Source organism: Mytilus trossulus, chromosome 4 (genome assembly GCF_036588685.1).
Source record: "Mytilus trossulus isolate FHL-02 chromosome 4, PNRI_Mtr1.1.1.hap1, whole genome shotgun sequence".
Taxonomy (NCBI): domain Eukaryota; kingdom Metazoa; phylum Mollusca; class Bivalvia; order Mytilida; family Mytilidae; genus Mytilus; species Mytilus trossulus.
This window is the reverse complement of record NC_086376.1, coordinates 21,653,408-21,668,341: the sequence shown is the minus strand read 5'-3', so window position 1 is coordinate 21,668,341 and position 14,934 is coordinate 21,653,408. Positions and strand designations below refer to the sequence as shown.

The 14,934-nt window shown below is 29.9% G+C and overlaps 1 protein-coding gene across 20 annotated transcripts in view; it reads left to right on the top strand.

Moving 5' to 3' along the window:
* Positions 1–14,934, top strand: part of LOC134714885 (protein unc-13 homolog B-like) — a 129,924-nt gene that overhangs the window by 78,015 nt on the left and 36,975 nt on the right. For 10 of the 20 annotated variants that reach the window (XM_063576551.1, XM_063576548.1, XM_063576549.1 and 7 more), the window contains 9 exons: positions 1,391–1,429; positions 6,480–6,557; positions 8,037–8,256; positions 8,775–8,813; positions 10,880–11,000; positions 11,311–11,417; positions 13,540–13,681; positions 14,041–14,082; positions 14,604–14,731. In XM_063576551.1, coding sequence (XP_063432621.1) covers positions 1,391–1,429; positions 6,480–6,557; positions 8,037–8,256; positions 8,775–8,813; positions 10,880–11,000; positions 11,311–11,417; positions 13,540–13,681; positions 14,041–14,082; positions 14,604–14,731 — 916 coding nt within the window. Of the gene's footprint in view, positions 1–1,390; positions 1,430–6,479; positions 6,558–8,036; positions 8,257–8,774; positions 8,814–10,879; positions 11,001–11,310; positions 11,418–13,539; positions 13,682–14,040; positions 14,083–14,365; positions 14,494–14,603; positions 14,732–14,934 lie in introns of all 20 variants that reach the window. The other 10 variants (XM_063576550.1, XM_063576547.1, XM_063576555.1 and 7 more) reach the window with 6 other exon arrangements.

Below are 14,934 nucleotides of genomic sequence, written 5' to 3'. Positions count from 1 at the left end.
TTATAACAGTTATAATTATATTAAGAGTTTTCCTATTAGATTCCTCTTCAGTTAAATATTGTTTTGGGTATATTTTACTATCACATATTTAGGATTTTAAGGGTTTTTTGGGTGTTTTTGTTTTAGAGGCTGAAGTCTTTAATACTTGTATGATGGGCACACCATTATGATTATTAGGGCCTTCCCTATAGTGATCAGTCTGTCCATCCATCCTTATCAAATTGTGTCCGCTCAATTTTAATTTTAAATTTATTTTCGACATGAATATGAACCAACACTAGAGGGTGTGTCATAATGTTTGAAAAACTTCCTAGGTCAAAATTCAAGCCCAATTCAATTTATTTGAATAAAATACTGTTAAATCTAAACTAAAGGTCAAGGTAAAAAAAAACTTTGTTCTCAGGTGACAACCCCATGTCCTATGGTAAAGATCATGTCCACTCTATATGGAGAATCTTTATCATTTCAAAGTTTGTACTTGAAATGTATATAAACCAACACCAGAGGGTGTGTCATATTACTAACACCAGAGGGTGTGTCATAATTTATGTACAACTTTCTAGGTCTAGGTCCTATGGTAAAGATAGATATTTTTGACCTCAAACTATTCATAGTGGGACCCACAGAGATGTCTCCAATCCCAATGATGTCTAGTTAATAACTATTTGGAAGGAATTACATCAAATTCTATCTAAAAAGTTAAGTTTTATTTAAACTCCAGTCAGTTTAAGGGATAAAATTCAATGATGTCAATGTGCATGAGTATTTTACATGGACAAGGAATTATTTACCCCTTTACCTAGTTGAAAGTAGAAATAGATATAGAGTACGTTAAAAGTTATGGCACATTGATACTGTTAATTAATGAAAAAATGTCTGCTACAAGGCCGATTAGCAGTATCCATTATCCAAGGAAAGCAGGGTCTCATTGTTTTTAATGATCAAAATAATAGTGACCACAGCCAGGCGAAATTTTGTTGACCATTTTATACCAAAAATTTGGGCTTTTGTTCCATTATAAGATGGTAGGTTAGAAATAAGGCTTCCTTAGATACAGTTATCTTTTTTGTAACCATGTGTTTAAGTCTAGTAACGGGGTTTGATGTGTTTAGATACACAAGTGTACAAAATGTGCCATAACATAACACTGCATGGTAGTTAGTATAGTTTGCTTGATGTAGCTCAATCTTCTCATTTATAATTTAATAATTACTAACTATAGGATACAAACTAATTAACTTGGTCAGATGACTTGTTTTTTGGCCAAATATGATCCGAAGACTTATTGTTTGACATCAGTCAGGCAAAATTACATTGTTTATATTTACCTTTGTTGAATTAAACGCTTTATTATCAACTGAAAACTGCATAATTGAATTTTAATCTTCAGATAACACCAGGAACTCTACGCTTTTTAGATCGTTCTAGGGTAAAATTATTAATAAAGAGTTATTGTTCCTGTTTTGAAATTAATTTTCCCTTTACAGAGTTTGACATCAACTTTTAACATACATTTGTTTAGACTCCATTCGTGTTATGTTTGTTTATGTACTTCAGGCTTTTATCATTCGCTGAGAATAAAACTTCTTCTCTACCAGACTTGCACCTTTTATCAATAGTATTGCTATTCTAAAATTAGATAGGTACACATATGTTTATGTCATACTCTGTGAGAAGTTAACTATCCAATTTTTACATTAACTCATGGTTATTGTTTTTTAAACGTTGACTAGTTTTGAATCATTTATTGATAAAATCAAGGTTATAACCAACATATAATATTTTGTTTTTAAAAAAAATATCATTCTTCATTTAGTTCTTAAACTTCTAAAAATTGTTTGAATAGCGTATCCTTAACTAAATGAGCTACTGCTGAACTCTTTTCTAACATTTAAAAGCTTCTTAGTTGAGGCAGTTTTCCAAAAAATAACCATCAAGGCTCCCTAAAACTTTTTGGTAACAACTCTTTTGATCACTTTTTTTCTAAAGATAATATCTTCATTGTCTATAATTTCTAAATTCTCAACTTAATTTTAAACATTCCATGATTGATATTTCATTTTTTAATTGTTTTCTCTTCAAAATATTAAAAAAATATGTTCTTGGCTACTTCACTTCAATATCTATTTTAAAAATTAAAGATCAGGAACAAATAAAAATGTTACAGTTTAAAATCGCTCATTTCTTAACTGATTTATTTAATTGCTGTAAAAGTTCTTAATTAGTAAAATGATTCATCATATACACGTCATTAATTAGTTTATTTCAGACCAATTTTTTTTCTTTTTTTTTCTAAAGATGAAAATGTATCTTTTCATTTTCAATTCTTAGTCACTATAAATTTAATGGATTGAAATATGTTAATCTGATTTATTTAAGAAATGAATACCAAGGAAATTTGAAATTTGTGTGTTTTTGCTGTGTTCTAAGTGAGTTGTGTATTGTACTAACATGAAATTGACTATGTATTTCAACAGGTGGTGAAGGTATAATAGTTGTGTAGTGTAGTTCGTTTTTACATAAACATGTTTGCATTTCTTAACATATTAGCTAGATATTTTTTCAAAATCACTTTTTTATTTTTTACACATTTTCACTTGGAATCACTTTTTCACTTTTTTCTTCACAATGATACTTTATCTGTTTAAATCTTAAAACATGATATATATAAAAGTTTCTTTTATCTACATTTTATTTTAAAAATAGGAAAAAATGTGGATTTTTTTTAATGAATTAGATTTGTAATTTTCATTGTTGTGTTGCACAGTTTATAAATATGCATTTAAACAAAAACCAAAGAATTCAAATTATTTCCAGCTTTTCAACCAAACAACAAAAAAAATGTAGGTGCACATATCATATCCATTTATAAGTCTTAAGGTCATAATTGAAAAAAAATGTTTGGTATTTATTTTTTTGTCTATAAATCAAACAAAACTCACTGATTGATTCAAATTCACATCCATAAATTTTGGTTCGCTCCATTGGAGGGGTTTAAAATCAAATGCTTTGGACTTCCACTCCTAAAAATTGCGGCAACTTTATCTTTGGCGAGGAAGGCCCATTCATGTCATTTAAACACATCTAGTTAAAGATAACATATTTTGTGTGATAAATTTCCAAGTGCAGAAGAGCATAAATGATGTCAATTAGAGCTAATTTCCTAATGCATGTAGAGCAAGACTTTGGTTAGTTGGCTTTGTTTGTATGTTATAGAGGGGGGATAGGAGGGGTCCTGATTCTGAAATCCTGGGCTTAAAAACACAAAATACTGAAGTCCGGAATTTGAATAAATTCAAATCCTGACATCCCGAAATTAAAAAAAAAAGAATCCAGGATCTTGAAAGGGTCAATCCCGAAATCCCGAGCTTAAAATCACCTGATCCAGGAGTCCTGATAAAGATCCTATCCCCCCTCATTATACAATAGTATTTGGGGGGACATCAAAATAAAATGTAATACATATACATACTATGCCTATCTATATTGATGAAGATGTCAATCTGAATTACAAAGCTTGAGAAAAGTTTATAAAAACATAGCAAGCATACAAACCAGAGTCTTACTCTACAAGCATTAGGAAATGAGCTCTAAGAAAAACAAATATTAAGAAAGGCTTCTTTAAATGACAGATAGTAGGCTTGTCCACAACATACATTTTTATTGTCACTACAATCATGTTTTCTTTTGGTTGTTATTTTTTAAGTATCCTATAAAATCATAAATTTAGGTCGTGTTCACATTGACCTAAATTCTGTGTTGTGTTAGTGTAACTCACACGTAAACTAAACACAATTGCGTTCCCATTGATAAAACTCAATGTTTACATGTAGTTTAAATCATGTTTTGTCTACACACAGTCAATAGTCAATGTAGGCCTTGTGTAGGTTAAGTGTATACAAAACTAGGCATTTAGGACATCAGTTTTACCGTGAATATATTTAAGGATGAAACTATTTTTGAATAAAATTGATATTTTTATAACCCCTGATCAAGACTCAAAGCAGCATTATTGCTGAACCCATAAGGTAGCTACCATTTGATTTTAGGGGGGGGGGGGGGGGGGGGCGCTATGGATTTCTTTGGAAAAATATTTGTTTCCAGTTTTTTGAGAGAGAAAAATACTCTGAAAAAAGTTGTTATCGACTTGTCACCAAAATTTGTCCTGAAAAAATCTATTCCCCCCCCCCTGAAAATTAAATAGTTTAATCATTTAAAAAGGTCTTTCCTAATCTACTTGACTTACACAGAAATATTCACCACTGGTCTTTAGTCAAACAATGATTCACAATAAATGCACTACTAAGAAAAAGTGTGAGGTGAATGATATGTTTGTCTAGTATCTCATATCCGTTAAACTACACTAAAAATTGAAAAAAAACATTACCCTCTACCTTTGCCAAATACTCCTTGGAGAAGAAAAAACATTTGAAACAAACAAAAGATAAAAATGTAGTGATCCCTAATAATCCTTTTTTTTTCGTATGTAAGCACGCTGCTGCAGCCTACGTTTTCTAATGAGTAATCAAGATATCTTTAGTATATTTAAACTACTGTAAATCATCAAAATGGCTTTCATAAAGAAGCAACCATGTAACTCAAAAAAAGGGGGATAATTTTTTTTTTATCTGAGTCAGATTTTTTTTCCATGTGAACGTTTTTCAATATTTAACACTATAATGTATGGGGAAACTCTTGATTCAGATTTTTTTTAATCATCTGCATGACTAGATTCTTTTTTATCTATTTGGGGATCGGAATATTTCATCCCCCCTTTTTAAAGTCAAATGGTCGTTCCCTTACTGCTAGAAAAGTTGTCAGAAAACTTTGCATTCAGTTCTACATAATGAACATTTAAATGACATATATGGTTTACAAGTGTGAACAAATCTTATGTACAGGTAATTAAACAAGGTGTATAGATGTGAACAAATCTAATGTGAAACCAGTGTCCATTACATTAAACTAATTGTAAACATGTTTACTGTACATGGCGTTTGGTGTGAACACGGCCTAATCAAAAGATAATCAAAAAACTATTTCCTTTATATTGTATGTATATATATGTAGTTTGTGTAGGTCAGAGTCTGTAAAATGTCTGTATATTTATGGTTTGTAGAGGCTATATCCAACTTACTTTAAAATGCAAGGATCTGAAGTATTCAAATAAAATATAAATAAACTAAAAGTATCTTTAAATGTAATTATATAAAAATGAACAAAAACACATTCACAATCTTCCATTAAAACTTAAAATTTTATAAAAAGGATTTTTATGCCCAGTTTATGTACATTATGTTTTCTGTTTTTTTCGTCCTTCTGTCCGTCTGTTTGTTCTTCCGTCCTTTCTTCCATTTCAGGTTAAAGTTTTGGTCAAAGTTTTTGGAAGAGGTAGTTTTTGATGAAGTTGAAACTTAGTAAACATGTACCCTATGATATTATCTTTCTAATTTTTATGCCAAATTATATATTTTATCCTATTTACACGGTCCACTGGACATAGAAATTGATAGTGCAGATGGGGCATCTGTGTACTTGGGACACATTCTTGTTTAACAAGGGTTATGATAGATATGGACGTTTACACTTTATGTGTTTTAAGATGTTTTAAGAAATTACAACTGAATTGTGCATTAAGTGCAAGCATGCTACACATACATACTTACATATGTGATATTTTTTATTTGTAAATGCATGGAATCAGAATATAGATCATATTGCATAAGATAAATTTGATTGTTCATTTGCTTACAGTTGCACAACTTTTTGTTTCACTTATAGTTTATTTCTTAATTTATCTGACAAAAATAATGATATAGGTTAATGGTTCTGTGTATTTCTTACCTATACACCAGACTTTCTTGTGACTCCAAGTAAAGCTGAAAGTTTTAAATCTTGTTTAACATGTTTCTATTCTTTTAACTTGTCCTCTAGGAAAGGCAGTCTATAAATAAAATGAGAAAAGTTCAAACTAATTACACGGATGGTAGTTTGAGTTCTCAGGAATTTATATAAATGAAACAAATCATACATGTGGTTAGATTAATGATAATAACTAATAATTTGATGGAACAATGAATGTTATTTTTGGTGTAAAATAATACAGGTTGCAAAAAGTATGTTAATAATTAAACAGATGGACAAATTGTATGTGATTGTATTTATATATCAACATTAGAGCTAAAATAAAATTGGGGGAAATGTTGTATGTTTACAACTTTACATGAGCCTTTTGTTTGGTTGATATAAAAATTAGCATTAATGTATTCCCATGAATTACATTTTACTCTCAAAGCATGACCAATAGAATTATCCATGTGTTCAATTTGACATCTACTTCAAGTTTAACAAATGTTTGATATAGCTTTCTTATTTATGTCATAAGATATAAATTTAATACAAAATGTACATTTTTTATTTAAAAAAAACAATCTGAAATCAATTATTTTATGAAACAAAGATTAAATTTGTGTTTTCAGACAATGGCTGCTTCGAAGAGAAATGCTGGTGTTCCCTCTGCGATGGTAGCTAGACAGTCACTCAAAGATGATGAGTTGGTAGGTCCTATAACCAAACGCAATGTAAACAAATATTACCATGAAGATGGGTCCCTTTATCTGTGAGCAGGAAATTGTCTTTTAAGTTTGAAGATTTTAAAGATCTGCCATAGTTGCATTATCCCAATCTTAAGGTGGTTCCCAACACCTTCACTAAAATTGATTTGGCTCGTTTAATTTTCATAAAATTTTGACGAAGTAGTTACTTTGACCTTTTGACAAAAATATATAAAAAAATTCAAAAATTTTGAACCAACCATTTTATCAGAAAAAATACACTGGTTATATAGCAGTTTGACAAACACTAATTTTGATCATTGAAAAGCTTAGTATTCCCTTAACAACACAACATAATTAAAATGTTTAGCTGATTTTACAGAGTTATCTCCCTGTTGTCCTCACACATTGCAATATACATCTCTGCATAGACTACATTTGAACTGACCAATGGAAGCCCAGGTGTTAAATAGATTTTAGCAGTATGATGACCTAATTTGTCAAAATCTAACTGATACATAAATGTTTATTATTGTTTATCAAAATGAAATTTGATTATAAAAACATTTCAAGAAAAGCAATTGCAATGCTAACACCCTAGATGTTATATTGTTCTGACACAATTAAAGCCTGTGTGATTCACACTGAGCGTCTTGTAGTGCAGTCTGTCTTAGTATCATTTATGAGTGGCAAAGATTTTAGATGCAGGTCATGGTCAGTGTTACTTTCTTATTATGGGATACAGTCTTATGTATTTGGCTAATTTACTTTCTTTTTATGGGATATAGCCTTATGTACAACAGAATATCATATGAGATACATTATCAGGTGATTTCTTTTGTTAACTGTGAAATTCTAATTCGACTAGGAGAAAAAGTACATTTCATATAAACGTTTCTATTTTCACAGAAAAAAAAGAAAAATAATATTGTTCTTCACATTTATCTGAAGTTTGACAAGATAATGGAATTTTTTTCAATAATTTCCATGCAGTAACTTTAAACACAGCTAATTTATAAAGTTGACGCTGATTGTTGTATCAGTGTCATAGAAGTTTTAATGGGAAGATAATGACTTATTTTGTATTAATGAAGTATATTTGACTTTATGAAATATGATTTAATTGTCATGATGCATCAATAGTATTGTGTAATAACTGCAGATGAATTGAAGCATTGCAGTTGTAATTAGGAATTATTAATTGGAAAATTGATGACATCTTTGAAGTTAAAATTTGTAATTCCCGTCATATTCTATTTAAATTATTTTTTTCTCTAACAATATTCAGTAAAGCGTTGTACTTGAGTTCTTGAGTTATGTCCCTTTATAAAGTTGTATACAAGCCACTGGAACACATTCTCCATTTTTTTTTATTTACCTTGCACTGAATCCATTTCATTGTAATATTGCAAACTATTTTTTATTAAAATTCTACATTATATGATATGAATTATGTGGCAAACCTCATCTTTCTCATTTCAGAAAATGCATGTTTACAAGAAGACATTACAAGCCTTAATCTACCCGATCTCTAGTACAACACCTCATCATTTTGTAGTGTGGACAGCAACCTCTCCGACATACTGTTTCGAATGTGAGGGGTTACTGTGGGGAATGGTGCGACAGGGGGTCAGGTGTACAGAATGTGGGGTCAAATGTCACGAGAAATGTAAAGATTTATTAAACGCTGATTGTCTACAGAGTAAGTATCAAACAGAAACTGTACAGAGTAGTCCTCAGTTACTGAAAATAATCACAAAATACACACATATTTAATACTGAATACATACAAAATGGAAAAAAATCAACGCTGAAATGTAAATGTTTCCATATTTTTTTTTATGTTATAAGGCAGTCCATATTTACATAAAAAATAAATTCAACATATTTATTACAGTTTATTTGGTCTGCGATAGATAATTGTCAAATGTAATATAATATTAAATTTAGATTAAAAGAAGTTGGTCATAACTTCTGTACAGGAGATAGAAAAAAACGATTTTGAAAAATACCAGGCTATGTATACCAGTACATAATTTTCGTCTGTACAAGACTCATTAGTTACCCTTGATTCCAAAAAGTTAAAAGGCACAATTTAACATGTTGAAATTTGAAGAATTGAAACAAGGATGAACTTAAGTATAAAACAGTCATAGTGTAATTACAAGAGGTTTAAATGCAGAGAAACATTAGTGTTATATCCAGCATTTTATTTTTAAGAAAAACAAATAGACATAGACAAATTTTTGGCAGTTATAGGTAATTAGTCCTTCCCTATAGTGCATTCCAACTACTGTGGATTCATTTATTATTGTGGTTACCATTTTTCGTGGATTGAGGAAATTTTACACTTTTTCTGATATTTGAATTCATGATTTTGCTAAAGTATGCATACAAGTTTATGAAAAATTTGTAATCCGTTGAATATTTAAATTTGTGGTTCACCTGAACCAAAGAAATCCATGAAAATTAGTATCTAAAGAAGATGAATCCATAGTTATATCTTCAATCTCTAGTAAAAACTGTTGACAAATAATTAGCCTTCTGAAAGAATTGACTAACAAAAATACCATCCATTAATATATTACATTCTTCTTTAGTTCACTTATACTAACATTTAACATACTCAAGTGTTCTTTGTCTGCCTCGAAATAACATTTATATACCAGGCATAAAGTTCTACCCTGTCCCTTCATTCTGAAAGTGGTTTCCTTTCTCTAACTTAACTTTACCTCAACCAAATGTTAAGAAAATCATACACATTTCCTATTACCACAAAGCACAAACTAAGTGTGAACTTTTTACCTGTCTTAAGTTGTGTGCCTTAACAAAAGGAAAAAAATCAGCTTTTTTTATGCCCCACCTATGATAGAAGAGGGGCATTATGTTTTCTGGTCTGTGTGTCCATTCGTTTGTTCGTCTGTCTGTCTCGCTTCAGGTTAAAGTTTTTGGTCAATGTAGTTTTTGATGAAGCTGAAGTCCAATCGACTTGAAACTTAGTACACATGTTGCTTATGACATGATCTTTCTAATTTTAATGCCAAATTTGATTATTTACCTAATTTGCGGGTCTTTGAACATGGAAAATGATAGGGGGAGTGGGCATCCATGTACTTTGGACACATTCTTGTTTGTCCTTTCTCTAACTTAAGGTCTCCTCAACCAAATGTAATGAAACTTATACACAATGTTTATTACCTCAAAACTCAAATCAAGTAAAGATTTGGGTTTTGTCATTTTTAGTGTGCTTGAGTTATGTCCCTTTGTAATGTGATATGCAAGCTAAGGTATCATCTGTGTCAATGAATTCACCATTTGTGGTACAGAAAGTCCATGAGAAGAAAAGGTAGTTCTTATTTATAAAAAAAATATATATATGCTTTCTCTCTTGGAAATCAGATATTAAACTTTTCATTGGCTTTTACAACTATCAATTATTTGCCGTATTTTCTATGTGGAATTCATGTAATTTGAAAAAAGAAGGTTTTTCATCTGCTTTTAGAATTTTGAACACTTCCTGTATTTTTAATGTAAAGCTTTAAAGTACTTTAAGTACTCTAATGTCAGTATTTCAATTGGATCAATGATTATTTATTGATCTCCCGGTTTGTGATAGGATGTGATAGATATTATTGTATTATAATTCGACATTTGTACACTTTCCGCGTCTGAAACAAGGTAGAAATGAAAAATTATCTCTCATTAAATAAAGGTCATTACCGATTGCTGATAAAAGAAAATTTTTAAGTTTATGATTTGGCTAAAATGATATATGTCTTTGTCAGTTATTAACAGGATAATGTTATTATAATGACTGTTGATTTATTTAACACTTTAGAACGTGCACGGTTGACAAACACCCCCTCAGTTGCATAAAATGTATGACATTTTACGGAGAATTTATGTACAGTCTTATTGTACCTCTCTGATCAGTTCAGCAGAACATTCCCAAAGTTCAGTTACTTATAGTTACTGTGGTAAAAACTATTCAATTTTCTTATTTGCAATTGATTTTTGTTATGTCTTATTAACAAAAGATACTGGTAACTTAAGGAATCTAATTTCTTTTGAGGTTAATTCAAGTTGAGATTTTAAAGTGTTCCGATTTTACTGGATCTGCTTTTAAGACCATTTTAAACTGGTTGTAAGAATATATACTTTTTAAAGCAGTCATCAAATGATGTTGGATATAAGAAATTTAAAGGATGAAATATAATGAAGTTGTTTATTTTCAAATAATACTGACACAGGATTTCTTTGACTAAATATGAATATTTTTTTCTGACTTGTAAAAATGATACGAGCATGGATATTTATTTTAACAGGAGCTGCTGAGAAAAGTTCTAAACATGGTGCTGAAGATAAAACACAAAACATAATAAGTGCAATGAAAGATCGTATGAAAATACGGGAGAGAGTTAAACCAGAAATATTTGAATTAATAAGGTATGTAACATGAACTTAGCTTTTGGTAGGTTCTTACAACTTAAAGCCATGTTTTTATCAATGAAGTTACTTACATAACTTAGTAAGGAAACCACTGGTTCAATGCATGACAATCTAAAACTAATTTATACAAGTCTTTATATTACTTGGTCACATTTTTAATGTTGGATTTCTTTTGTCTTTTTTTCAAATAAAACTTTTTTGTCTTATGTTTTGGTTAACAGATACAAAGAAATACATAAGGGGCTGTGAAATACTAATGTTTTAAATGTGTACTTATGGACATTGATATTGTGCCCACTTTCAATAGGCAAGTTTTTGGAGTTGACAAAAAATCCCATACAGGTCACATGAAGGCAGTCAAACAAAGTGTACTTGATGGAACTTCAAAATGGTCTGCCAAAATTGCCATCACGGGTAAGTCTGTGCACGACACTATTGCACGACTAACGAGTGGTTTGTAACTGTGTAGCACGACTTGATGTGTAACTCTGTAGCAATACTAATAACTGGTGTATAACTAATATGTACCTTATATAATGTGTACACCAAAGGTTTAATATAAACAATCGGTCAATTATCAAATTTTCTGATTTTATTTCTTTTGTGAAATTTTATTTTAAAAGGAAAGAAAACGTATTTATATAACCAAAAAATTTAAATATTTTAATGGCGGTTCTTTATCTAGATGTAATGAGACATATATTTTGAATAGTTTTGATTTTACCAATAATAGGATAATATTCTTCGATTTATGATAAACTTTTGGTGTATACAACTGATCTCTACCTTAGGCATACAATAATAACTATGAGATAGATATTTCTTACCTATATGTTACAAATATCTAACATTTTTTAAATATTTGACTGCTCACACATATATGAAGTTTCATTTGGGAGAGAAAATATTCTGAAAGAAATATCATGGAAAGATTAACTTTATTGGGTGAATTTATGACTGGGTCTTGTATTACAGCAGAATGCATTGAGTGTGTCGGTAAAGATAATATCTATAGTTGGCTTGCTTGATAGCTGAAGCATGAAGTCATTATTAGGTAAGGTTAACTACCCTCCTTTAAAAGTAGACTAGTCAAACAGATAACCAATCTATCTTGCTGTAGGACTAGACTTCTCTGAAAGTGGGTTAGTATACCTAACCTAATAATGACTCTTCATGGTTCTGCTAACAAGCAAGCTTCCCACAGATTATACCTTTACCTACACACACAATGTTTTCTGCTGTAGGTTTTCAGGAAATGTCTAGATATGAGTTAACTAAAGAACTGGTATTTCAAGAAAGATAAAAATTATTTTATTGTCATGCAGCCAATATTTAGGATCAATAGCAGTGATCTATACCTGATTTACATCATATAAATCTTTATTGTATTTGTACCTGTAAAAGGGGAGGGAAGGGGTGACAAATTGAGAGGCTAATAATCTGGTAGGGCATGATAATATCTTAGAAAAATACCAAAAATGTCAATAAAAAATATTTATAGCATAGTTATTTTTGCATGCCTGTATATCTAAGGTCATATAGAGTAATATCTGCTTGATAAAACTATATGGTCTTATTTACATGTATCATTTAGTATTGTACTATTGTTGTCATTAATAGTCTGTCTGGGCTCTTTGTTTCAGAGAATATTATAATGTTGATACTAAAACTTTCAAGGAACATATAAAACTAGCAAAACAATGTGTGTTAGATGGCACATCAAAATGGTCAGCCAAAGTGGCCATTACAGGTAGATTTGTGGTGGGGTGTGGCTTGGTGGCTTGGCTTTTGGCAGACATTACTTATAGTTGTTATTGACTGAAAGTTTCCACAGTATTGATAACATAATTTGACATTTTCAATGATTGGGAACTAGGTTTTGGGGAAAGTTTTTGTTGTTAAAAATCAGATAATTTGATTTTTTAAAGAGAAACAAAGAAATTGATAATCAACAACTTTCAGTCTGTGTTTTAATAATTACTTAACAGCTTTTTGCTTTATTCCCAAACAGGGGATTTAAAAAGGAGATTTTTTTTAATGTGGTTTATTTTCGTCAGTTATTCTGAGATCATGACAAATGTGCAAAGGTTATGCTTTTAATCAGATTAAAAAATGCGACAAAGTCATAGCAATAAAGAGATGGTCATACAAAACTCAAACATCAATGTAAAAAACTACATTTTAAAATTCTGTATTCCGACACTTTTAAATATTTAGCAAATGGTATTTAATGTTTGGTCCTTTTTGCATGTTACACTTTCATTATATTTGAACTTATTTGCTTTATTTTATTTTATTGAAATATGAAACTTTAATTGCTTTTTATCATTGTTAAAGTTTTATTACTAATATATTTATTTGATATTCAGGTTTAATTGAATGTTGCACACTGGTAGACTAGGTAATGCAAAATGATCAATACTTTATAAGATGTCTTCTGTAAATTTTAAGAAATAATAGAAATTAAAAATCGTTGATTTGTAAAAAGAAAAAGGATTATATTTTTATTTGAATTTTCCATTTTTAATTATTTCAGTAAAATGTGCCCAAGGTTTGATTGGTAAAGATAAAACAGGTACAAGTGATCCCTATGTCACAGTTCAAGTTGGCAAAGTGAAGAAACGTACAAAAACAGTACCACAGGACCTGAATCCAATCTGGAATGAAAAATTTTATTTGTATGTATATTTTAATTTATTTTAAGTTATTCTGTTTGTAAAGGATAAAAGAACATATTTTTTTTTTTAAATCTATCTTAGATAGGCTTAAAATTTTGTGTGCTAGACATGTAACATGTTCTCTATTTAAAATAGCTGAAAAACTATATCAATTACTATGTTGAATGAATGAAATAATATATCGCTTTTAGCAGCCAGTATGGTTCAATTTTGTCAAAATAAGCTAAGAAATATTGATGATGAGTGAAATCGGTGAACATGAATTTAACTGCAAGTGATCCTTTAATTAAAAAAACCCACATGTCACTAGTCAGGTAATTCCTATAATATTTAATTTTATTTTTATTTGTTCTTTTCAGTGAGTGCCATAATTCCTCAGACAGAATAAAAGTTAGAGTGTGGTATGTATAGGAAAATGTATTGTAGTTTATATGTAATTTTTTATTTGCATGACATGAAAAGCATCTTATTATAAATTATGAAAAAAAAATTAAAAAAAAAAAAACAAGAACAGAAAACGTAACTTAGGATATAGGGAACAATGGACAACAGTATGAATATTACAATACAGTAGGTTGACATACAAGCTTGCAAGTATTTAAATAATGTACTTACTTTTAAAACTAACACATTGTCAAATATTTTACATTCATATTGACAAGGCTACAATATTGTAAATTATAGGGATGAAGATAATGATTTGAAATCCAAGTTACGTCAGAAATTGACCAGAGAATCTGATGATTTTCTGGGTCAAACAATAATAGAAGTTCGTACATTGAGTGGTGAAATGGACGTGTGGTATAATTTGGGTGAGTTAGACTAGAAGTTGTTTTAATTATGACAGTTTATAATGTGAACTGCATCATGGGTACAGTGTTAAGTGGGCTTTGTGATTGAACTTATTTTTGTATCTTTCCAGGGATGAGGATGATGACATCAAATCAAAGCTGAGACAAAAATTTACGAGAGAATCAGATGATTTTTTGGGTCAAACAATTATTGACGTGACTACTTTGAGTGGGGAAATGGATGTATGGTATAATTTAGGTCAGTCAGCCCTGCACAATGCTCAAGCGTGTGTCGTCTGTCAAATTCTGCAGTTTTTTTTCTTTTTTTCCCAGAATCTATATCTATTTTCAATTCATCTATATGTTAATATGCATACTTTCTTTTTCATTAACTTGTTATTTTCAAAATAATACCAATTTGTATGTTGCTGTAACTCTCTAATTTATTTAATTGGTAGTGCA